Source organism: Xyrauchen texanus, chromosome 50 (assembly GCF_025860055.1).
Source record: "Xyrauchen texanus isolate HMW12.3.18 chromosome 50, RBS_HiC_50CHRs, whole genome shotgun sequence".
NCBI classification, from domain to species: Eukaryota; Metazoa; Chordata; class Actinopteri; order Cypriniformes; family Catostomidae; genus Xyrauchen; species Xyrauchen texanus.
In genome coordinates this window covers 21,747,918-21,774,860 of record NC_068325.1, presented here as the reverse complement: position 1 = coordinate 21,774,860, position 26,943 = coordinate 21,747,918, and the positions used below count along the sequence as shown (strand labels likewise).

At 39.8% G+C, this 26,943-nt stretch overlaps 1 protein-coding gene and 1 pseudogene across 1 annotated transcript; both read left to right on the top strand.

The window, feature by feature from the left end:
* The first annotated feature begins 799 nt into the window (after nucleotides 1–799).
* On the top strand, nucleotides 800–5,995 carry LOC127641365 (gastrula zinc finger protein XlCGF8.2DB-like). Its single transcript, XM_052124335.1, has 3 exons — nucleotides 800–856; nucleotides 3,011–3,151; nucleotides 3,291–5,995. The coding sequence occupies exons 2-3, from the start codon at nucleotides 3,064–3,066 to the stop codon at nucleotides 4,268–4,270; spliced, it is 1,068 nt and encodes a 355-aa protein (XP_051980295.1). The 5' UTR covers nucleotides 800–856; nucleotides 3,011–3,063; the 3' UTR covers nucleotides 4,271–5,995.
* Nucleotides 5,996–7,223: 1,228 nt separating this feature from the next.
* LOC127641019 (zinc finger protein 850-like) lies at nucleotides 7,224–24,774 on the top strand (annotated as a pseudogene).
* The last annotated feature ends 2,169 nt before the right edge of the window (nucleotides 24,775–26,943 follow it).

Below are 26,943 nucleotides of genomic sequence, written 5' to 3'. Positions count from 1 at the left end.
GCAAGCAATTAGTCGGTGTGTTGTGGTGTGGGCCGCTCTGGTCCAGGGCCACTTTTTAGCCCCAGTCCGCCCCTGTCTATGGGACTGCAGTGTTATGCTATTTTAGGCTAAGCTTGAAGGCTCCCCTTTAAAGAAGGGTTCTGTGTTGCTTGTGTCTTGCGGGACACAGACAGACAGATACACGTGGACCTTTCCGACTCAGAAAACGCGGTGATAGCGCCCTATAGTAATAGTTGCGTACGCAACAAGTTCTGCATGATTACAAAATGTGTTTTCTCTAGCAGTGGTTTTGCATGTTTGCTTCAAACTAATTTAAAACTCACTTAAATTAGAATATTTTTTGTAATTCTGTGCCACAGACTGAAACGTCAAAATCTTAATTTTGTTATTTGACATTCAGTGTCTAATGTCAGCTATATAATGAAGGAAGATTTAACTGTAAGTTATGTTCTGGGGACAAAGGTATTTTACATAAATGTGATGTTGGTGCAAGTTGTCACGTGTGTTTTAAATGTTATAAATGCAAATAATTAATTAACTAAATAAAAATCGTTACCCTTTACATTTTTGTTCACAAATTATTCTGAGCTTGATGTTTAAATGTTTCTGCAATATGTCTGTTTAAACCATAATTCATGTATTAATAATAATATTAATATTACACATAACATAATTAATTACATGTGTTCAGTGAATATTTGTAACTTTTTTTCGTCGCAATGTTTTTAAGGTATGCTCCGGAAGTAAAATGTTTTCGCTAGCCCTGTTGTTCGCTTTTCTGTACACTAGGGGTCAGTAATGCTCACGAGAAGTGAGCGGACATTAACCAGAAGAAGAAGAGCGACGTTCCGGGCTGGTAAGATTTGTTTTTCATATTATTATCATGAACAGATTAGTTTGGAGCGCATGTGATTTGTTCTCATTGCTCAAGTTGAGGGGGTGCGAGGGGATGGTGTCCCCCAGTTGCAAAAAAATACCAAAAAGCATCCCGGTTGTAAAACCACCATCCCTTTTAGATTAATTGTATTATGTATTACTTAGAACTAACATGTAAACTCTCTCCACGGCGAAAACACGGTCGTTTCTGAATTAAACACTTGTAAACATCAGAATCAGATTTATTGCAAAGTATGTTTACACACACATCATTTGAATTTGTCTTGGTGACAGAAGCTTCCAGTGCACAACATTACAATACAGTAATAAGACAGAGATAATAATACTTTTTTTAGCGAAATAAATAGAAATGGAATAAAAATTGGCTAAGACTAATATATATATATATATATATACACGTAGTGCAATGCAGAAGAGGTAGGATGTGTTGGATAAATATAAAAAGACTAAACTGTGAATTGCACATATGTGTGTGTGTGTCAGCATATCTGGCAATAAAGCTGATTCTGATGTTTACAAGTGCTGAGTGACTCCAGTCAGATCTCCTAAGCAACCAAATTGGCCCTGTTGCTAGGGAGGGTAGAGTCACATGGGGTAACCTCCTCGTGGTCACTAATAATGTTGTTTCCTCTCTCTCTAACATTCTGTTCTCTTCTTTTTAAAGAAAGACAAAGATTTCCTTATGCTATTCTCTTGACCATTTTGGAAATTGGTAAATGGTCTGCACTTATATAGCACCTTTTTAACCTCAACGGTATTCAAAGCGCTTTACACTGTGACTCATTCACCCATTCACACACCAATGACAGCAGAGCTGCTTGCAAGGTGCTAGCCTGCCATTGGGAGCAACTTGGGGTTCAGTGTCTTGCCCAAGGACACTTCAGCATGTGGAGTCATGTGGGCCAGGAATCAAACCACCAACCCTGCGATTAGTGGCCGACCCGCTCTACCACCTGAGCCACAGCCGCCCATTGTGTGAAACTTTCATATGAACACTAGGAAGGACAAATCAAGCCATCGCTAAACTCTGACATGTTTTCCACATTTACGGGTTTGCATGCACAAGGTTTCCAGATTGCGCGACTAAAGTGTCACACTGGCAGAATATTTCCAAACTGTACAAATGTCCCGATCTGATTGGGGGATTTCACCTTGCACATGTTGAAATCTAATTCTGACTGGATAATCACCCTTAATTAAAGTCTGTTATTTATCAAACTTAGAAAATTTAATATTTTACTTGCATGGTTAGTTCTAATTAATACACAACACTATTAATCTAAAGGGGATGGTGGTTTTTCAACCGGGATGCTTTTTGGTATTTCTTGCAACAAGTGGGACACCATCCCCTCGCATCCCCCCTCAACTTGAGCACTGCATAAAACCACCACCGTTTAAGCATCCTTCATAGAAACAGCCCAAACCTCCTTTAAAGTTACGTTTTTGGAGGAGAAAAAATGTGTGTCTGCAGTGAGCAAGAAATTTAGACAAAAATAACTTTTTTTGTGATCATAAAAAATTGGGATGGGGCGGCTGTGGTTCAGGTGGTAGAGCGGGTCGGCCACTAATCACAGGGTTGGCGCTAATCGATTCCCGGCCCACATGACTCAACATGCTGAAGTGTCCTTGGGCAAGACACTGAACCCCAAGTTGCTCCCAATGGCAGGCTAGCACCTTACATACAGCTCTGCCACCATTGGTGTATGAGTGTGTGTGTGTGAATGGGTGAATGAGTCACAGTGTAAAGCACTTTGAATATCGTTGAGGTTAAAAAGGTGCTATATAAGTGCAGACCATTTACCATATAATAAATTACTTTGAAAATGTATTTAAAAACATTTTGGAAATTAACAATGAAGTAGTTTATACTCTGTATTCAAGGTGCAAAGATAGTATTATAATACTGTTAACTTTGACAATTTTTTAATTTGAAATGTATGAAACCAAATTGGACACAATTGCAAGAATTGTATTACATTAATCTGTTTGATTTGTTCTCATGATCTCTTAATTTGGCAACATAATACTGAGGGCAGTGAATGTAATTAAAAAAGATAGCTAGATAGATTAGGGTGAAACAGCCAGTAACTGATATATTTTAGTTTTTTGGCAGCCCACAGTGAAGGAAGATCTGCATCCAGACAAACCGAACAATTAAAATCAGTAATGATGGAGTTTGTGAAAAGGGAGAGTGAGATCATGAGTGATCCAGAAGTCTGCAGAATTAAACATGAAGATACTGAGGAACTAACAGGTTGGTGTTCATTCTTGAGTCTTCATTAATGATTCTGAGGAACATTAGAATAATAGTTAGAAAAGCTGTGGAAAAACTCTCTTGAGATTGGTTGGAAAAATCAGATTTTGCTCGTTGATGAAACCGATGTTTATTTTAGACCTGATGGAAGTGGCAGAAGAAAGCAAAGAACTGAATGAAGTGGAGGAGACACCAAAACGAAGAAAACGAGCCAAAAGTTCTTTCAACTGCCATCAGTGTGGAAAGAGTTTCACAAGTAAAAGAGACGTTGAGATCCACATGAGAGTTCACACTGGAGAGAAACCGTACACGTGTCACCAGTGCGGAAAGAGTTTCACACGTGCAAGCGGTCTCAAAGATCATCTACTACGCTATTACTCGAGAGAACAGCCATTTTACTGTGAGCAGTGCGGCAAAAAGTTTAAAGTTGAAAAAGACCTGAGGAAGCACCTGAAATTTCATGCGAAGGACAAGCCATTTGTGTGTGCTGATTGTGGAAAGAGTTTCCTATATAAAAGAGATTTTGAGGAACACGTGAGAATCCACACCGGAGAGAAACCGTACACGTGTTATCAGTGTGGAAAGAGTTTTTCAAAACCATACAGTCTCAAAGATCATCTACTTCGCTTTCACTCCACAGAAAGGCCATTTAACTGTGAACAGTGCGGGAGAGATTTTAATGTGCCTGGAGACCTTAGGAGACACTTGAAAGTTCATGCAAAGGAAAAGCCGTATGTGTGCTCTGATTGTGGGAAGAGTTTTGCACGAGTGGACAGTCTGAAACTGCACCAGAACATACATACTGGTGTGAAGAATTATATGTGTTTTGAGTGTGGGAACAGCTTTATCTCGGCAAGCAAATTGAAAGAGCACCGGAGAATCCACACTGGAGAAAAACCATTCAAGTGTTCACTCTGTGACAAGAGATTCACTCAGTCGGGACAACTGAAAACACATGAGAAGGTCCACATTGCAGAGAAGCCGCACCGCTGTCTTCCATGTGGGAAGAGTTTCACCCTGTCATGTCATATAAGGAGACATATGAACAAGTATCATCCAAAGTTGTCTGAGGAGTTAAGTTCATCCTCGGGTCAGGTCCAAGTAAACTCTAGTCTGTAATGTTACAAAGTTAATGTACTTAAATGACTTGTAGTGATGTTTGTCTATGTTCATCAAAACAAATTTAGAGTTCACAGTAGTAGTTCAGAAAACTAGTTTGTTGCCATGAAATCAGATGGATCTCACTGTGAATTTGGCAATTCTAGAGCTAAACTCAACTCAAACTACTGATTCTTGTCAACAAAAAAGTACAAAAACAAAGTGCTTTCTGAATAAAACAACTATTGGTTTAAAATATATTTCTTCAATGTAACGTATCTGCTAGTTGCATAGCTTAAGCATTAAACATCTTTTGGATATGATATGTGAACAGATGTTTTCTCTAGTGAGTTTGTCAACTATGTTACGGGCAATCTGTATGTCATTACATACACTGATTAAATGTACACTTAGAGTAACACATAATTAAGGGTTGTTTTGTATATTCTGCCATATGTGCAGTCATTCTTTTTAAATGATTTTAAGAATTTAATGTTTTTGCAGATTTTCATATGATATTTTCAGCACAGTCACTAGTGACAGTTACATTTTATTATCATAAATCTGCCTTAAATGTAATTTTGGTAGTTTTAAGAAATGTTATGCAAAGCTCTAACCTTTGTGGGTGTAAAATATACCTTAAAGGATATCAGAAGCAGCGTTCTTGTTATTTGAAATAAAAAACAAAACAAAAAACATAGCTGACCGCTAAAGTACCATAGCTGACCGCGGAAGTACCATAGCTGACCGCAGAAGTACCATAGCTGACCGCAAAAGTACCATAGCTGACCGCGGAAGTACCATAGCTGACCGCTAAAGTAACATAGCTCACAGCTAAAATACCATAGCTGACCGCAAAAGTACCATAGCTGACCGCCAATAGTTGGCCATAGAGGTAACTTAGTTGACAAATCCCACATTTTGACTCATAATTTCAATGGCCGGTCGTGTCTGGTCAACCACATGTCAATTTCTTAATCAGGTTAACCTCAAATTTTTATATATATTTTATTTAGTCATAAAAATATTGCAAACCGTAACAATGTACCGAACATATTTGAGTGTCAATGAATATACTCCTTGACAATATGCTATTATAGTTAAAATATTGAAATAAATGAGAGGACGCTCGCAATTATGTGTTCAAGATGTCCCCGAGAGAGGACGATGACATCACATGATGCTGGTCACATGGTTTTAGGATACGCCATTTTTTAGTTGCAGGGGTGTTTGTTTAGTAACGTAGTTGACAGAACTTGTGTGGACATGATTCAAATATTTTCAGTGCAATTTACAATCAACATCATGAAACATCATGGCCGTTTCAAACATGAAACATGGGATGCACAAAATATGTGTGTGATATTATAATAAATGGATATATTTCTGAAGAAAATGGTCAGATGCACATTGAATGTACCCTAAATTATATAAGAGCCAACTGCCCCTAGTGGCTGAAACTGGAAGCAATGTTGTAGTACTGGAGACATAACTGGGTAAAAATGTGCTAGTTGGCCATGTGTATCGCTGTCAACATCTGGAGTGCCATGGTTTTTGAAAGTTCATATGTCAAGTTAAAGTGAATTTCAGCTGTTAACAAAGTGTCTCGAGACCCCTGTGTTCTGCTCTGTTCGTTGCGCTGCTTCATGCTTTTTTAGCGCAAGAATGTGTTCGGTCTGAATGGCCTCTTTTAGAAAAGTCTTTTATCAAATGTTTAGCCAACCTGTTCAAATAAATCTCTCAATGTCATCAGAATCGAACAGCCTGCTGTTGTTTTTGCTACATAAATGAGCTTTCTGTGCATTCCTCGAGTTGCATCCTGCAGGTGGAGGGAAGCAGAAATGCTTGACATACAATTAATTAAATATATTAATTCACAAAAGTTAAATGTTTGTATTGCCTTGCTGAGATTTTGTTATAACTGTTCGAATTTTGCGGAACGAACACTAAATGCACTAAAACAACAAATGCCAGATAATCAGTGGTTTAGCGTAGGGAGGTCGGTTTTGTCGATTTGAATCTCGATACAAACATCATTTGAAGTTTTGTGTTCCTTGCCACAGTCGCTTTTGGCTTGCTCACTGGGGTCAAACTACACAATGATGACTAAGACTTTATAGATATTACAGTTGAATTTTATATTAAAGCATGATCCTCAGAGTTGAGATCATCACCGATCCTCCACCTGGTCGTCTACTGGTTAAACGGAGACCCGGAGAGGCCTCCAAGCCACAGTGTCTCGCACCCACTGTGAAATTTGGTGGAGGATCGTGATAATTTGGGGGTGCTTCAGCAAGGCTGGAATCTGGCAGATTCGTCTTTGTGGTTATCCTGGAAGAAAATGTGCTTCCTTCTTCTATGACAATGTTCCCCAACTCTGAGGATTGGTTTCTCCAGCAGGACAATACTCCATGCCACACAGCCAGCTCAATCAAGGTGTGGATGGAGGACCACCAGATCCCCCAAGACCCTGTCATGGCCACACCTGAACCCCAGTGAACACCTCAAGAGGAAGATGGATGGCCACAAGCCACCAAACAAAGCTGAGCTGCTTGAAATTTTGCGCCAGGAGTGGCATAAACTCACCCAACAGCAATGTGAAAGACTGGTAGAGGGCATGCCAACAGCGATGTGAAAGACTGGCAGAGGGCATGCCAAGACACATGAAAGCTGTGATTGAAAATTAGGATTATTTCAGCAAATATTGATTTCTGAACTCTTCCCAAGTTAAAAAAAAAAATTAGTATTGAATATGAACTTGTTTTCTTTGCATTATTGGAGGTCTGAAAACACGCCATCTATTTTTTGGTCATTTTGACTAGTTGTCAATTTCTGCAAATAAATGCTCTAAATATATATATATATATATATATATATATATATATATATATATGTATGTATACATATATGCAAGAATTGTACTGAACGTGTTCCACTAGTCCTGTCTCTCCCCTGTATTGTTCAGTGGGTGGCGCTGAAAGTCACAAGGATTGAGCGGCTGTTAAACAAGAGAAGAAGAGGGACGTTTCAGGCTGGAGATTTGTGTTTTCTTGTTGTTACTGAATCCGATAACTGGATAATGTTGCCTTCAGATGCTGTAAACGGAGGTAGGATGAAAATAAGATGCTTTTCAAACTGATCTGAGACCAGCTTCCGTTAAGAGTTGTCGGTAGAGACATTAATAAAGGTTTTCGGATGCACTCCTCGTATATTACAATCATTTAAACACGTTTGAACAACGAGTTCATCCCGCTGTGATTGAGAGATAAAGACACTCACAGACCCTCTTCAAAGTCCCGTTAAGAGTCACACAAACATATAATCTCATATTTCTCTCTCTATCTCACGGGATTTACAGCAGCATCAGAAAGAGGAAAAAGGAGACAGAATAAAGACAAAGACAGAATGAGTCCCAAGTTCTTTTGAACCCAATCGTTTAAATGATGTTGGATCTCTCTAGTGGATAAGCTTATTAATGATGCTGAAGAATATTATGGTCACAAAGCATGCATTTAACAAGATTTGTGATATTAGTAAAACAGCATAGGAGCTGTGAAATTGCAAATATTAAAGGGACAGATACAATAAGCTTAAATGAAACTGTACTTTGTACAGAAAACATCTGCCAGATTTAATAATATTATAATTTGAATGTTAATCGTAAACCTCAGCAGATAGAATCCAGACATCAGAAATCTGTTCCCCCGCCCACCATAAATTTGGCCTTGCAGAATTAAAAGTCGCCATGAAATCAAAATTTAAGTTTTGCTACTTTGTCTATATTTATTATTGTTTTTTTTTATCTGCAGACGAAGGTTTCTTGGATATACTGCTCGAGTAGGTGTTCTTTATACTTAGTGGATCGTGATTCAAAACGTTGAAAAATTAGCTTCTACTCGCTTGTTACACATTCATCTGTATTTGTACAACGGCTCCAGCCTTGTCCTAACGTAAACAATGTCTCCGCCCTACATTTATTTCATGTTCGAAAGCTGTTTCACTCGGAAATACGTAACAATACAGTAGAAGTCGGTCAAAGCTTCCGTTTCATGGCGACTTTAACGTTGACCGTTTCAATCAGAGTGAGTGAGCGACGCCCTCTAGCGGTCGTGTGTGACATACGCTGAGCAGCGATATATGATATGATTCAACGTTCAGCAAAAATAATATTCAAATCACAAAGCTTTTCAAAATAATCTCTTCCCAAATGTTGGCTGTAGAAGTAGAAAGCTTGAAATATGTCACGGTAAAAGAACGAGCGGTGGATGTTTGTTTTTCCCGATATCTGTATGATCTGGTATAAAACGCCTGTGTCACGTCTGTAACGATATTATTGGTGTTTAAAGTAAAGTAGGGAGACCATTTGTTTATCATATTTTACATCAACATAAGTAAGCATTGTACAGAGAGTATTAACTTATTTGAATAGATATTGTTTGAGTTAGACCTGTCGCAATTATTAAATAACCATCTGATCACGGTTGCATCTGCGTCAATCTGCGCATCTTGTGGCTTGTTGGAGTGCGTTACCGTGGAGTCCTACCACGTGTGGAGGCTTCACGTTATTCTCCGCGGCATCCATGCACAACTCGCCACATACCCCACCGAGAGCAAGAACCACATTTTAGTGACCACGAGGAGGTTACCCCATGTGACTCTACCCTCCTTAGCAACCGGGCCAATTTGGTTGCTTAGGAGACCTGACTGGAGTCACTCATCATGCCCTCGATTCAAACTCACGACTCCAGGGATGGTAGTCAGCATCAATACTCGCTGAGCTACCCAGGCCCCAAAACATATATTTCTTGAGCAATGAAAGATAAAACAATTCCTTACTTTCAATTGAGCTTAAAACAGGCATTTCTCAACAAGGACTCAGGATTGTATGAGCACAGCAAGGAAGCCATGTTTCCATCTCCACATGCTGCACAACTATTAATACAATAATTACGGCAATCTAGCACCCCTAGCGGTGTGGAAGAAAATTACATGCTAGCACCACAGCCCAGTAACAGGCTTGGACTGTTATAACATTTGCGTGAATGCAGTGCTGCAACAGCTGGCTGATCAGATCACAGACACAACAGCAATACCCCGGATTCACGTATTATTCTCGCTGATATTTAACGAAGCCAACTTCACCCCTGAACTGCCAAAATACAGACAGCACTTTACATGTCCCACCAGGGACAGAAATATACTGGACCACTGCTACACAACATTAAAGGATCCATATTGCTCTGTTCCTAGAGCAGCTTTGGGACTCTCTGATCACTTTCTGGTTTATCTTCTTCCAAACTACAGATAGAAACTTAAATCAGCTAAACCTGTAGTTAGGACTGTAAAGATAGGACCAATGAAGCAGAGCTGGCCTGCTTTGACTGCACTGATTGGAGTGTTTTAGAAGCTACAGACACCAATCTAGATGAGCTCACGGATACTGTGACATCATGAATCAGCTGCTGTGAGGATATGTGCATTCCTACTAGGACTTAGTTAACATTTGACAATGACAAATGATGGTTTACAGGAAAACTCAGACAGCTTTGTCATGCCAATGAGGTTGCTTTTAGAAGTGGGTTGAAAATCTTGTATAATCAGGTCAAAAACACACTACGGAAATTAAAGTGGCTAAAAGAAGATACTCTGAGAAGCTGAAAATCAGTTAACGACCCTGCATCAGTGTGGAGCGGCCTGAAAGACATTACTAACTTCAAGACACCATCCCCAACACTGTAGAGAACCAACAACTGGCTGACAACTTAAATGTGTTTTACTTTAGATTTGAAAATCACAGTCTCACACCCAACGCTGGCCTTCACCCACCCCCCCACACTACTCAACCTGCACTTAGGATCTGTGAAGAGGAGGTGTGCCAGGTCTTCTGGAAACAAAAGACAAGGAAATCACAGGGCCGAGACTGTGTATAACCCATTTGCCTAAAATCCTGTGCTGACCAGCTGGCCCCCATCTTCACACAGATCTTCAACAGATCACTGGAGCAGTTTCAATTTCCCTGCTGCGTCAAATGCTCCACTATCAACCCTGTCCAAAAGAAACCTGAGATCAAAGGACTTAATGACTACAGACCCATCACTCTGATGTCTGTGGTCATGAAGTAATTTGACAGACTGGTGTTGGCCCACCTAAAGAACACCACTGAACCCTTTCTATATACCCTTCACTTTGCTTATAGAGCAAGTGAGACTGGGGAAAATTAACTTCCAGCACATGTACAATCAGCACGGGAGCCCTCCAGGAATGTGTGCTCTCCCCACTGCTCCATGTTGTTTTGAATGAACCAGACGGACAGTTGTTCATCCTCCCAAAAGTTGTGCTTTTCAGGAGCTTAACAGAGGGGTCCATGGCGATGCAGTCATTAGTTTACAGGGAGAAGAGTAGAGGGGAGAGCACACATCCCTGGGGGGCACCAGTGCTGATCACACAGGTGCTAGAAGTGAAATTTCCAAGTCTTGCTAGCTGCTGCCTTTCCGTCAGAAAGCTGGTGATCCACTGACAGGTAGAGGTGGGAACAGAGAGTTCGTTTAATAAAGTCCAGAGAATAGCTGTGATGATGGTGTTGAAAGCCGAACTGAGGTCCACAAAAAGGATATTTGCATATGTCTCTGGTCTGTCAGATGTTGCAGGATATGATGCAATCCCATGTTGACTGCATCATCCACAGACCTGTTTGCTCGATAAGCAAATTGAAGGGGGTCCAGAAAGGTCCAATGATGTCCTTCAGGTGGGCCTACACCAGCCTCTCAAATTACTTCATGACTAAAGACATCAGAGCGACGGGTCTGTAGTCATGAACTCATTTAATCTTGGGTTTCTTTGGGACAGGTATGATGGTGGAGCATTTGAAGCAGCAGGGATCTTCACACTACTTAAGTGATCTGTTGAAGATCTGTGTGAAGATGGGGCCCAGCTAGTCAGCACAGGATTTTAAACAGACGGGTGAAACTCTGTTGTGGCCTGATGCTTTATTTGTCTTTCCGGAAGACACGCATCCCCTTCACAGTTCCTAAGTGTAGGTTGAGTAGCAGGAGGAGGGAGGGTCACAAGAGGTATTAATATTTTTATTAAGAGAAGGTCAGATTGGGTGTTGGGTGTGAGACTGAGCTTTTCAAACCTACAGTAAAACACATTCAGGTCATCAGCTAGATGTTTATTCCCTACAGAGTTGATTATACAAGATTTTATCTCCACTTCTATAAGCATCCTCTTTGGCCTGATGAAGCTGCCTGGGTTTTGCTGTAAACCATGGTTTATCATTGTTGAACATTAAATAAGTCCTAGTAGGAATGCACATATCCTCACAGAAACTGATATATGATGTCACAGTATCCGTGAGATCATCCAGATTGGTGTTTGCAGCTTCAAAAACACTCCAATCAGTGCAGTCAAAGCAGGCTTGTAGTTCCAGCTCTGCTGTATTTATCTCTATTTACAGTCCTAACTACAGGCTTAGCTGATTTAAGTTTCTTCCTGTAGTTTGGAAGTAGATGAACCAGAGAGTGATCAGAGAGTCCCAAAGCTGCTCTAGGGACAGAGCAATATGCATCCTTTAATGTTGTGTAAAAGTGATCCAGTATATTTCTGTCTCTGGTGGGGCATGTCTGTATTTTTGCAGTTCACGGGTGAGATTAGCTCTCTTTAAATCACCTAGAATAATAATAAATGAGTCAGGTATTGTTGTTCTGTGTCTTCTGTTCAGCCAGCTGTTGCAGCGCTCACACGCACTTGTGGAGGAATGTAAACACTCACTAGAATATATGAGGAAAACTCAACCTTAAAGAGCTTTTCCAAATTAGAACAGCACATCTTTTTTAATGTTGTTACATATGTACACCAACTTTCATTGACGTAAAAACATGTTCCAAAGCCTCTCGTTTTCCCTGATAACTCGATGAATCTGTTTTGAACAGCTGGAAGCCCAGCAGGTGTAATGCACTGTCCAGATGGCTTCATTCAGCCAGGTTTCTGTGATGCACAAGGCAGCAGATTTTGGAAAGTCCTTGTTTGAGAAGTATTTTGTCCGTTTTTTTTGGAAGAGAGTGGAGATTCGCTAAATGAATACTCGGCAGCGCTGTTGAAAGCCAGCGTCTCTTGTGTCTCTTAGGGTGCTTGAACAACACCGTTGATCCTCTAACTAAAATGTCCAGCAAAACGTCTGAAAACTGGGAAAAGATTGCCTGGTATGTGCTGCCGAATGTTCAGCAGTGCATCTATGAAATTCGCCTGGTTTAAAATGTTGTTTTGAAAATGGTGCACACTTCGTGAGGTGGATAAACAATGTAATTTCTTTAAAAAAATAAATCATTATAGCAATGTAATACAGAATAATATAGACATAAATGAACAATTTCAATAGGGGGTTTGAACCTTTCCTTTAAACTTGACATTTCCGTGGAATTTGCCTATTCACTTTTATTTATTTTCATTGCAAGTTTGTCTCTAAATTAAATTTGTTGATTTCATATGTTCATTCTAGACCTGATGGAAGTGAAGGAGAAAAGTGAAGAACTGAGTGATGTTGAGGAGAAACATCATGATTTCATCACCGGAGAAACATCTTTGAGTTACTTACAGACTGAACATTTCTTACAAAACAGCACTCAACGAACAGACGCCGTAAACGCTTTCATCTGCCCTCATTGTGGAAAGACTTTCACACAGAAAACAAGCCTAAGGAGGCACATAAGAATTCATTCTGAAGAGAATCCTTTCACATGCCACCAGTGTGGAAAGGGTTTCAAACATAAAGATAACTTGAAGAGGCACATGACAACCCACACCGGAGAGAAACGGTTTGCGTGTGTTCAGTGTGGAAAGTGTTTCAGACAAAAAGAAAACCTTAAGAGCCACATGAGATTTCACACCGGAGAAAAACCATTTGCATGTGTTCAGTGTGGAAAGAGTTTCAGCCAAAATGAAACCCTTCAGAGACACACAAGAGTTCATACTGGAGAGAAACCATTCAAATGTGTTCAGTGTGGAAAGAGTTTTGCATGTAAATTAGGCCTTCGGAGCCACATGAGAGTTCACACTGGAGAGAAGCCGCACACATGTGATCAGTGTGGAAAGAGTTTTACGCAAAGGGGAAACCTTAAGGATCACATGAGAATCCACACTGGAGAGAAACCGTACTCATGTGATCAGTGTGACAAGAGTTTTAGACTCAAAGAAACCCTTCAAAGCCACATGAGAGTTCATACTGGAGAGAAGCCGTTCACATGTGATCAGTGTGGGAATAGTTTTGCAAAAAAAGAAACTTTGAAGAGCCACATGAGAATCCACACCGGAGAGAAGCCGTTCACATGTGATCAGTGTGGAAAGAGTTTCACACAAAAAGAAGCCTTGAAGAGCCACAAGAGAATCCACAGTGGAGAGAAACCTCACGTATGCTATCAGTGTGGAAAGAGTTTCAGACAAAATGAATACCTTAAGATCCACATGAGAGTGCACACTGGGGAGAAGCCATACGCATGTGATCAGTGTGGGAAGAGTTTTGCGTGTAAAAATGGGCTTTGGAGGCACATGAGTGTTCATACTGGACAGAAGCCGCACACGTGTGATCAGTGTGGAAAGAGTTTCACACAAAAAGGAACCTTTAAGAATCACATGAGAATTCATACTGGAGAGAAACCGCACATATGTGTGCATTGTGGAAAGAGTTTCACATGGTCAAAATGTCTCCGTGATCATCTGCTCTCTCACACTGGAGAAAGACCATTTAACTGCGATCAGTGTGGTAAAAATTTTATTGTGGAATCAGCCCTGAAAAGACACCTGAAAGTTCATACAAAGGAGAAGCATCACTTCTGTTCTGTTTGTGGAAAGGGTTTTGCACATCTGGTGGATGTAAAAGCACACCAGAAAATACACAGTGGTGTAAAGGAATATATGTGCTTTGAGTGTGAAAAGTCTTTTACCACAGCCGCCCAATTGAAGGAGCACCAGAGAATCCACACTGGAGAAAAACCCTACAAGTGTTCACACTGTGACAAGAGATTCACTCAGTCGTCTCACCTAAAACCACATGAAAGAATCCACACCGGAGAGAAACCGTATCACTGCACTTTATGTGGGAAAAGTTTCATCCGAGCAACTAGATTAACAAATCATATGAAAACAAGTCACAGTGAGCAAAAGTCATCTTCAGATCTAATGCTGTCAATTTAACAGTATTTCATTTAGACTCAATGATGGAATTTCTCCAAAAAGTTCTCTCTAATGTTCCTGAAGTTGTGTCTTGTTGGTAGTGTGTTGTTGTGAAATGCTTCATGTTTTGTAGAGGTAATTGAACGTAATCGTATTTATTAAAAGTCAAACTTGCTATGAGATCATTAACACTTGACATGCCGGCATGTACTGTGCTTGGATTAAATGCATTGATGTTGATTCATTGTTTTTATAAGGTCAGGAACGTCCATTAATTAAATGTCAATAGTACATCAAGTTATTCCTAAAAAAAAGATTGGTACATCTTTTAGTTTTGTTGGGGAGTGAATTGTTTGGCATGTTTTTTTGGCCAAAAGTGTGTTTTCTCTATCAGTGGTTTCTCTGGCATGTTGGTTTCAAACACATCTTTTAAACCCCTGTATGTAATTCTGTGCTTCAAACTAAAATGTCAATATCATTACAATTTGTGGTAAACATGTAAATGTAATAAAACCATGATGGCATTTGGCTCAACTCTATAATGTAGGTAGATGTTTTATCCAAAGTGACTTACAGTGCACTTATTACAGGGACAATCCCCCCAGAGCAACCTGGAGTTAAGTGTCTTACTCAAGGACACAATGATGGTGGCCGTGGGGATCGAACCAGCAACCTTCTGCTTACAAGTATGTGCTTTAGCCCACTACACCACCACTCCATACATGTTATAACTGCATACAATTTCATTCTTTACTGTATTTGTTGATAGGTTCCAGCACTATCTGTGAGGAAAAGCGTTGGTTGACCAGACGTCCACGTTTTCTGGGGACAGTCCTGGGTTTCGACGGCCTGTCCCCCAACTGGAGCTGCACCAATATATGTGCCTGTTTTATTGAGTGTTCTGACCAGTCCGCTAAGTGAAAATACATAAGCCCCTATTGAAGCCTACCGGCAACAAGGTTTACATTGCTGTGTTTATTTTGGCCAACAGAGGGGGCTGCTCGCTATAGCTGTTTTAAGGTATTCGTCTTCCTTTACTGATTACTTGTTCTCGCCAGATTTGCCATTTAAGGACTGGACCAGTGTGAGGCACATACTCGCTTTGTTATAAAGAAGTTCTAATGTTATCCATCCATCCATCCATCGTCAACCGCTTATCCTGTGTACAGGGTCGCGGGGGGCTGGAGCCTATCCCAGCTAACATTGGGCGAAAGGCAGGGGACACCCTGGACAGGTCGCCAGTCCATCGCAGGGCCACACATAGACAGACATACACTCACACTCACCTCCACATCCACACCTAGGAGTTCTAATGTTATGTATTATATAAATACGACATTAATAACATGGAAAAATAAATGAAAAGTATCTGCAAAGAACAACAATTAATGTAAGTCAGCACATTACAGCAGAGATTACATTGGGAAACAAGTGACTGAAAAGAAGCATCATAACGCATAAGAGTTGCTCAAATTAAAAGGTATAATTAAGGAAAACAGGTCCATGAGATGCCATATAAGATAACTGATAGTAACAGTTTAATAATAATAATGATTCTTCTACAATATTGAATGTCTTTGTGTCATATGAGGCATCCGGTTCAGAAGCTCTGCAGCCTCCTTTCCGAATGGTTACCGGTTAGAAAGTAATAAAAGAACGGTTAATAATGTCCTTTTTAAAATGTCAGGTCTCTGTGCCAAGGGGTGGGTGAAATGCCAATTACTGTGTTGACAGATGTCACGAGAAACAAGCCCAAATTAAGCCACATGCCTCACCGAAATAAGCTAAAATAAGCAAGTATTTTTTGTGTCTGGTGGATTTATCGGCAACGGGCAATTAGACAAAGAAATGTGATGAAGCAGTTTCCTTCAGGATTAAAGCACATTTTAATGTTTTCATGCAAGATGAAAAACTGTGATAAACCCTTTTGGCCTTCAGTTTCATGGAAAAATAATTGGAACAAAATTAACTGGTTATAACCGGTGACCAGCACTTAAAAATAACACTTCACACCGGAACAAGTTAAAATCACTTTGTTCCGGTTTTCGGTTACGTTCTGCTAAATATTTCATCCAATTTTCGTTTTCGTTCCTTGAATCGTTTTTAGCCCCTGGTCAAAATACACAACATCCGAAGTGTCTTATATCATAGATAAGTAACGTGAAATTTCAATGACATATTTACCACTGAACTAGAAATGTCCCCAGAAATCTTTTCACCTCAGACAAGCGGCTTTTTTTTCAGTCGTCCTAAATAAAAAAGTATAAAATATTAAATATATATATATATATATATATATATATATTAGAAAATTCTTGTTTCCTGGGCAATAACACTGAAAAAAGTATTTCTGTGTGTATATATATCATATATATATATATATATATATATATATATATATATGTGTGTGTGTGTAAGAATGATTTAGATGTTACTCTAGTCCTGTCTCTCCCTGTATTGTTCAGTAGGTGGCGCTGAAAGTCACAAGGATTGAGCGGCTGTTAAACAAGAGAAGAAGAGGGACGTTTCAGGCTGGAGATTTGTGTTTTCTTGTTGTTACTGAATCCGATAACTGGATAATGTTGCCTTCAGATGCTGTAAACGGAGGTAGGATGAAAATAAGATGCTTTTCAAACTGATCTGAGACCAGCTTCCGTTAAGAGTTGTCGGTAGAGACATTAATAAAGGTTTTCGGATGCACTCCTCGTATATTACAATCATTTAAACACGTTTGAACAACGAGTTCATCCCGCTGTGATTGAGAGATAAAGACACTCACAGACCCTCTTCAAAGTCCCGTTAAGAGTCACACAAACATATAATCTCATATTTCTCTCTATCTCACGGGATTTACAGCAGCATCAGAAAGAGGAAAAATTAGACAGAATTAAGACAAAGACAGAATGAGTCCCAAGTTCTTTTGAACCCAATCTTTGAAACGTTTCGAGAAGCGTTTGTAATTATGTCCGATACACCAGTGAATTATTCTTTTGAACTGATACTTTTTTAAAGAGTTTAATAAAGTTGGATCAGTCTGTAACAAATGCGCTCATTACTGATGCTGAAAAACCTGCGGCGACCTCTAGCGGCCGTGTGTGATATACGAGGAGCAGCGCAGCATTATATAATGTGATTCAATGTTTATCAAATTACAATTCAAATTGCAAAGCTTGTCAAAACAATCTCTTCCCAAATGTTGGCTGTAGAATTAGAAAGCTTGAAATACATCACAGATCAAAGTAATAAGAGATCAAGAGATCGATCTGAATTATCACGGTAAACGAACGAGTAGTGATTGTTTGTGATTTTCCCGATATCCGTATTATTTGATATGAAACGCTTGTAACACATTATTATGGATGTTTTTTGTTGTTGTGATTTTCTCTCCTTTTCTCCCCAATTTGGAATGACCAATGTGCTCCATGTCGGAGACCGTCAATCCGCACATCTTATCACGTGGCTTGTTGAGCTTGTTACCGTGGAGACGTAGCGCACGTGGAGGCTTCACGCTATACTCTGCGGCATCCATGCACAACTTACCACGCGTCCCACTGAGAGTGAGAACCACATTATAGTGACCACGAGGAGGTTACCCCATGTGACTCTACCCTCCCTAGCAACCGGGTAGGAGACCTGGCTGGAGTCACTCAGCACGCCCTGGATTCAAACTCGCGACTCCAGGGGTGGTTGTCTGCGTCAATACTCGCTGAGCTACTCAGGCCCCCAATTATTGGTGTTTAAAGTAAAGAAGGGAGACCATTTGTTCATCATACTTTATATCAACATAAGTAAGCATTGTATAGAAAGTAGAGTCTGACCGATATGGGATTTTTGAGGCCGATACCGATTTTCGAAGGGGAAAATTCACAGATTACTGATATGGTGGCTGATATAGCTAATTTTGGAGCTGGAATGAAAACAGATCTTTTCTATGAGGATTTTTGACCGATATGACTATGCAAAGTTACTCAGAAAGCTGCTTTGTTGAACAAATATTTTTAGAAAAGTATACTTGACATTAGTATTATAAATTGTCAACATTGGAAAAAGTACATTATTTCCCTCTGAAATGTAGTAGATTGTAAGTATAAAGTAATAGAAAATACAGCAGTAATACTCACCTCTAAATTGTACTAAAGGACAGTTTTCTTGCTTATAAAAACATCATCAGCAATATTTAGCTGCTAGCAAAACAGTCACAAACAATAACTCGTGGTTAGCTGCTGCAGAGTCAAGAGATTAACAGCGGCAGCGGTGTTGCACCATATTCCGCTATACAAGTTCAGGGGAATTTCAACGGTGGAAAACCAGACTTTAAATATTACATTTTGTAAATGCAACAACTGGAATTGTTCGGTTGAAGGGAGTACCAAACTGCAAATCCTGAACAAAATAGTTTGGTGAATACATGTTTACACATTAGCTCCCACTCAGCTGACAAGGTATGAAAGTAGCTACGTGGTTAGCTAGTTAGCTATAAGCTTGTTGTCATGGAGAATAAAAAATGGACTTTATTTACTTTTCAGCATTGCCTCACCAACTAGGTAACAACATAACGTGAAATCAACATTCAACAAACACAATCCACCACCGCACCATTGTCTGCTGAGCTGCAAAAAGTTGCGCTGATGTTTCCCTTTCAATCTGCTACATTACTGAATGCACTGATAAACTATAGCTGGCTAACAGCAAACAGATGTGATAAAACTGAGTGACATGGTTGTCAGGGACAGGGTTAACGTTATATTAGTGATATTGAAAAGGACAAATTATGGGGTCATCGTTTATTAACTTTCCAGGATGCATTTCACAACTAGTTAGCAATTTACCTTGAAGACGCCGCTTAACTCCGCACCTTCAACAGAACCACCATCAACTCTGTAAACAATGGTGTCGGAGCGCACTCTGCTGGACAAACTACATTATGACGCCAATTTTAAATCACCCCAAGCACTGTTTTCTGCATTATATGTTCATATCGGCAAACATATTCCTATCTGTGATAAATCAGTCAGGCACTAATTCTAAGGATCAACTTATTTGAATAAAGGTTGTTTGAGGGATTAATAACCTGCACTATAAAACGGAGGTGACACAGCAACATCACAAATATAGCTTATAATTTTAAAAAGAAGCCCTGTTAGGACAAAGTGTGTGTTTCTCAGGTAATCCTTGTCTTTCTGAACAATTATAATGGTTAATATGAAGTGAAAATAAACATTTGGCCCCTCTTTTACAACCATGAAATTTGTCTGGTTGAAAATGTTGTTTTGGAAATGGTGCACACCTCGTGAGGTGGATAAACAATGCAATTTCATTTAAAAAAATCCATTATAGCAATATAACAGTATAATATACACCTAACTGAACAATTTCAATAGGGAGTTTGTTCTTTTGCTTAACTTTATTTTTCCAAAGTATGGTTGACCTTTCCATGGAATTTGCCTATTCACTTATTTATTTTCATTGCAGATTTGTCTCTTTAAATTGAATTTGTCATTTTAATATGTTCATTCTAGACCTGATGGAAGTGAAGGAGAAAAGTGAAGAACTGAGTGATGTCGAGGAGAAACATCATCATTTCATCACCGGAGAAACATCTTTGAGTTACTTACACACTGAACATTTCTTACAAAACAGCACTCAAAAAACTAAACCCATAGACTCTTTCTTCTGCCCTCTTTGTGGAAAGACTTTCACACATAAAACAAGCATTAAGAGGCACATGACAACCCACACTGGAGAGAAACAGTTTGCTTGTGTTCAGTGTGGAAAGAGTTTCAGTCAAAAAGAAACCCTTAAGAGCCACATGAGAGTTCACACTGGAGAGAAGCCACATGCGTGTGATCAGTGTGGAAAGAGTTTCACGAAAAAAGGAAACCTTAAGAGCCACATGAGATTTCACACTGGAGAAAAACCGTTCACATGTGATCAGTGTGGAAAGAGTTTCAGACAAAAAGAAAACCTTAAGAGCCACATGAGAATTCACACTGGAGAGAAACCATTCAAATGTGTTCAGTGTGGAAAGAGTTTCAGACAAAAAGAAAACCTTAAGAGCCACATGAGAGTTCACACTGGAGAGAAGCCGCACACATGTGATCAGTGTGGAAAGAGTTTCACGAAAAAAGGAAACCTTAAGGATCACATGAGTATCCACACTGGAGAGAAACCGTACTCATGTGATCAGTGTGGAAAGAGTTTCAGACTCAAAGAAACCCTTCAAAGCCACATGAGAGTTCATACTGGAGAGAAACCGCACACATGTGATCAGTGTGGGAATAGATTTGCAAATAAAGAAACTTTGAAGAGCCACATGAGAATCCACACCGGAGAGAAGCCATTCACATGTGATAAGTGTGGAAAGAGTTTCACACAAAAAGAAGCCTTGAAGAGCCACAAGAGAATCCACAGCGGTGAAAAACTTCATGTATGCAATCAGTGTGGAAAGAGTTTTGCAAAAAAAGAAACTTTGAAGAACCATGTTTGGATCCACACTGGAGAGAAGCCATTCACATGTGATCAGTGTGGAAAGGGTTTCACCCAAAAAGAAGCCTTGAAGAACCACAAGAGAATCCATACCGGAGAGAAACCCCACATATGCTATCAGTGTGGAAAGAGTTTCAGACAAAAAGAATACCTTAAGAGCCACATGAGAGTTCACACTAGAGAGAAGCCACACAGTTGATCAGTGTGGAAAGAGTTTCACAAATAGGAATCTTTAAGAATCACATGAGAATTCATACTGGAGAGTAGCCTGGCAAAGGAACATAAAATGAATCAACACAGAATACACCAAGATGGCATCCCAGGAAATACCTCCTAAGCATTAATAAGCTAGGAATGCGGACTGGCTCCAAGGAGTCTGAGCTGACCTGCATCTGGCCAATAAAACTGTCAAAGGAAAAAGAAGACTTGTCCAGCAGAGCACAGACCAGAAAACCCTTGTGTTAATAATCATTCATATGACTTAAAGGTCATCTTCTGAAGAAACCCCCATGGAAATCTAAGACACTCCTTTGACCTTCGATTGAACAAATTTGACATACTTAAAAATGAGACATTTCCTTTGTCGTGCTAAAACTCTGTACGAGACGTGAGAGCTTGAAAACTATCTTACTGTCTTTGGAAGGATCCCTTTGAACTCTTTTTGTAGGACATCTCATCTTAATCCATGAACATTTCACACAAAGTCACAGTACTTTGCTGATTTAACCCTATAAAATGCACAGAATCTCCCTACTTTTATACCAAAAAACAGTATATGTCTCATGACTGCTATGTTGCTTGGAACTGCACCAAAGAATTTCACCCACTGTTGCACTTATGGTTGAGTGACAATAATAATTTGATTTGATTGGAAAATGTACACAATGCCTAGCCTTGCTATGTTATGACCTGTAACCACTTTTCTAATGGACAAATTGATGATTGTAATTTTTAATCTGGTTTTATTCATGTCATTTTACTAGAATGGTAACTATTTATGACCAGCACATCATATTGACTATTGTTAAGATTCTTTTTTCAGGATTTCAGGAATGTTTATGTTAAGGGAAAGGGAATTTTCACAAACAAAGACTCATCTATCATCTTCAGAAGGAGGGACAGAGAGATGATCACATCATATCTGACAAGATACTTCTGATTGGTTTAAGACACCTTTGGGATGCGGCCAACCTCAACAGCTATTTGCCTCCCCGCCTAGGACGAACGTTCCCTCTTATTCGCCTCTCTTCATCCTCTTGCTGTTGTCTTCCCTAGTGGCTCTTAGCCTTTTCTTCGGCACCCCTTTGCCCAAGTTCCGCTCGATGTAGAGTCCAGAAAAGCTTGGAACGTAAAGTTCCTGAAAAGAGATCTCTTCTCTGTGCTACAACTCACACTTGACTGGGAGTTGTGAGTCTTCCTTGCGGAAGGCCTCACTTCATCATCCTAGCAACAAACTATCCACAATCTTAACATGGGTCCAAAACATTGACAGAACAACCAGAACTTTAAAACAAATAGCCAAATAACCAAAGTAACCCAAGGATATGCAAGTAATTTGTGTGTCTACCATTCGGACTGAGAAACTCCACTGCAACTTTTCAGCACCTGATGAATACGGTATTGAGAGACTCTCTTGGAAAGTTCTGTTTTGTCTATCTCGATGATATTGTCATTTATTCCAAGAGCATTTTGAACATTTTAATCAGCTCTTTGACATGTTAGAAGCTGCTGGTTATACCTTGAACCTGTCGAAGTGCAACCTACTCCAAAAATCCATCACTTTCTTAGGACATGTTTTGTCTGCTGAAGGAGTTCGTACTGAAACTACCAAAGTGGAGGCTGTCCCATCAACGCTTAAAGAGTTAAAACACTTTTTAGGTCTTGCTGGGTGGTACCATAGGTTTATTCCACATGTTTCAGAGATCACTGCACCATTGCATGCTCTGAAGAGCAAAAACGTTACCTGGGAGAGGAAATATCGAAAGGGTCAATGTAACGTGTTACCTGACACACTCTCTCATTGTATACCTTTCCAGGAAGTCAAAGGTCTGATTGCTATTTGTCAGGCGACTAACATTGGATCAGACTTGGCTGTCGGCTGGGATTAAATTGGAATTGCTCAAACAAGATCCCTTCAGCCTCTATGGGAAATTCAAAATGACTATTTATTTCGTTGTGTGCCCAATATACATCAGGGGAAACCATGCAGGTAATTATACCATTGGCATTAAGGGAGAAGTTCTTGCAATTTGCCCGTTCCAATCCCTTGAGTGGACATCTGGGGCGGATGAAAACTTTGAGACGTTTACTCAATTTTGTCTACTGGCCAGAGATACGCAAATATGTTTTTGGAGCTTTTGTACATCTTTTCAAACCTGTCAGATCTACAAACCAAGAATCTCCAAGCTGTCTGGTCACCTACAGTCAACACCAATAGTGGAGCCTGGAGACATCCCCTGGGTCCCTTCCCAAAGAGTTTACAGTCTAATTAATACCTGATGGTGGTGGTAGACTACTGCAGTAAATGGGTGGAAGTATTTCCTCTGAGATCTGCGAAGACCCACCTAATGGTTAATATCTTGATAGAGATCTTCACTAGATGGGGAACACCTACCTCCCTGGTCTCAGACCGTGGACCACAGTTTACAGCACAACATCTGAATGATGCCTGTAAGCGCAAGGGGTTATTCAGAAGTTAACAACAGCATACCATCCTCAAACTAATATTACTGAAAGAACCAACCGAACTCTCTAGGCTATAATATCTTCCTATGTTAAGGAAAACCACATGCAATGGGATAGATGGATATATACGAGTTCTGGTATGCCATAAACACGACAGGCAGGAAAGTACAGGTCTAAGCCCTGCAGATATTGCTTTAGGCTGACAATGAAAAGGACCCATGGAACGGCTCGTCCAGAACCCACCTAATCCTGATCATATGGCCTATGATAATGTTGAGAGGCAGAAAGAACTGTTTGAACAAGTAAAAGAGAAGACTGGTCAAGCTCAAGAGTAACAAGCAAGGTACTATAACCGAAGAAGGAGACTTAGTCTGGATACTTACTCGCCATCTGTCTCGGGCTTCAGACTCCTATGGCCAAACTGGCACTGAAATGGCAAGGTCCAGCAAAAGTTCTGAAAAAGTTAAACAATGTTAACTAACAGGTAGTAATGTTGGATTTAAAACAAGTTGAAACTTTTCATGTAGAGAAAATAATAAAGTTTTATGGAGCTGCTTAAACAGATTAAATTTTTCAGACCTTTTTTTACCCTGTTTGAGGAACTTTATAAGCTCATCCGTAAGTAAGTGTCATTGGTATTTTTGCTTTAATGATGAGTGTTTGTTACATACGGTTATGGATTATTTGTTTGAATGTTTTGTTTATAGATGGTTTGTGTTATGGGCATATATGGATTACTTGATGGCTTAAACAACAGAGAAGACTGGAACTAAGAGAGTTGATTTCCATCTACTGCTTGACTGTTACTTGTTAAGCAACGCAATACTTCAAACATTGATGCCAAATCTCTCTTCCGGTTGAACTTTGCTGTGGAATCATCTTGGTATTTAAGTACTGTTTTTTAACTTCATTCTTTAACAAAGATGGAGCAAAGGTATGGTCCTAACTGATTGCAAACTAAAGACTGTGCTTTGTGGAGCTGGACTGTTTTTTCTCGAATATTTGACTCAATTATTGGTGTCATGTTGCTGTTGTATGTGCTGTGCAACTCTGTGATTGGTGCATCTTTTAGTTTCATTGGGGAGTAATTTGTTTGGCATGTTGGTTTCAAACACTTCTGTACTTCAAAGTAAAATGTCAGTACCATTAAACATTTTTGGTAAACATGTGAATGCAATAAAACCACATTGGCATCCAGGCTCAACTCTATAATGAAGGTAGATTTTAAGATTGGGGCAGGTATGCAATTTTATCATTTACATTATTTGTTGATAGGCTCCAGCACTACCTGTGACTCTACATAGGACAAACTGCTTTAGAAGATGGATGGGCAATATTTGTTAAATAGAATTTAAAAATATATTCTTTTTTTAATCTGGTTTCTTGGACAATAACATTGAAGAAAGTGTGTGTGCACACATACATGTATATACACATATATACACATGTTTGTGTATATACAGTGCATCCGGAAAGTATTCACAGCTCCACATTTTACATGTTACAGCCTTATTACAAAATTGATTAAATTCATTATTTTCTTCAAAATTCTACAAACAATACCCCATAATGACAACGTGAAAGAATTTTGTTTGAAATCTTTGCAAATTTATAAAAAATAAGAGGAACAGTCAAATTTGAACTCAGGTGCATCCTGTTTCTACTGATCATCCTTGAGAAGTTTCTACAACTTGATTGGAGTCCACCTGTGGTAAATACATACATAAATAAACACAAACATATATATATATACACACATACATACATATAGTATGTATGTTTGTATGTGTGCATATGTATGTATATATTTTATGTATGTATGTGTGTTCGTATGAATGTGCAAGTATGAGTGTTTATGTATGTATGTATTGATATACCGTATGTATTTATGTGTGTATATACACTCACCTAAAGGATTATTAGGAACACCTGTTCAATTTCTCATTAATGCAATTATCTAATCAACCAATCACATGGCAGTTGCTTCAATGCATTTAGGGGTGTGGTCCTGGTCAAGACAATCTCCTGAACTCCAAACTGAATGTCAGAATGGGAAAGAAAGGTTATTTAAGCAATTTTGAGCGTGGCATGGTTGTTGGTGCCAGACGGGCCGGTCTGAGTATTTCACAATCTGCTCAGTTACTGGGATTTTCATGCACAACCATTTCTAGGGTTTACAAAGAATGGTGTGAAAAGGGAAAAACATCCAGTATGCGGCAGTCCTGTGGGCGAAAATGCCTTGTTGATGCTAGAGGTCAGAGGAGAATGGGCCGACTGATTCAAGCTGATAGAAGAGCAACTTTGCCTGAAATAACCACTCGTTACAACCGAGGTATGCAGCAAAGCATTTGTGAAGCCACAACACGCACAACCTTGAGGCGGATGGGCTACAACAGCAGAAGACCCCACCGGGTACCACTCATCTCCACTACAAATAGGAAAAAGAGGCTACAATTTGCAAGAGCTCACCAAAATTGGACAGTTGAAGACTGGAAAAATGTTGCCTGGTCTGATGAGTCTCGATTTCTGTTGAGACATTCAGATGGTCGAGTCAGAATTTGGCGTAAACAGAATGAGAACATGGATCCATCATGCCTTGTTACCACTGTGCAGGCTGGTGGTGGTGGTGTAATGGTGTGGGGGATGTTTTCTTGGCACACTTTAGGCCCCTTAGTGCCAATTGGGCATCGTTTAAATGCCACGGCCTACCTGAGCATTGTTTCTGACCATGTCCATCCCTTTATGGCCACCATGTACCCATCCTCTGATGGCTACTTCCAGCAGGATAATGCACCATGTCACAAAGCTCGAATCATTTCAAATTGGTTTCTTGAACATGACAATGAGTTCACTGTACTAAAATGGCCCCCACAGTCACCAGATCTCAACCCAATAGAGCATCTTTGGGATGTGGTGGAACGGGAGCTTCGTGCCCTGGATGTGCATGCCACAAATCTCCATCAACTGCAAGATGCTATCCTATCAATATGGGCCAACATTTCTAAAGAATGCTTTCAGCACCTTGTTGAATCAATGCCACGTAGAATTAAGGCAGTTCTGAAGGCGAAAGGGGGTCAAACACAGTATTAGTATGTGTTCCTAATAATCCTTTAGGTGAGTGTATATATTGTCTCCAGCAAACAGTTTACTGAAGACAAGCAGACTAAGGACATGGATTACTGGAACGATGTCCTGTGGTCTGATGAGACCAAGATAAACATATTTGGTTCAGATGGTTGTCAAGCGGTGAGGAGTACAAAGACAAGTGTGTCTTGCCTACAGTCAAACATGGTGGTGGGAGTGTCATGGGCTGGGGCTGCATGAGTGCTGCCGGCACTGGGGAGATACAGTTCATT

What these genes read in the sequence shown, in the direction of transcription:
- LOC127641365 (XM_052124335.1), top strand. Translation starts at nt 3,064, where the DNA reads ATGATGGAGTTTGTGAAAAGGGAGAGTGAGATCATGAGTGATCCAGAA. An exon ending in AGATACTGAGGAACTAACAG is followed by an intron (nt 3,152 to 3,290) that starts GTTGGTGTTCAT and finishes TGTTTATTTTAG; the next exon opens with ACCTGATGGAAGTGGCAGAA.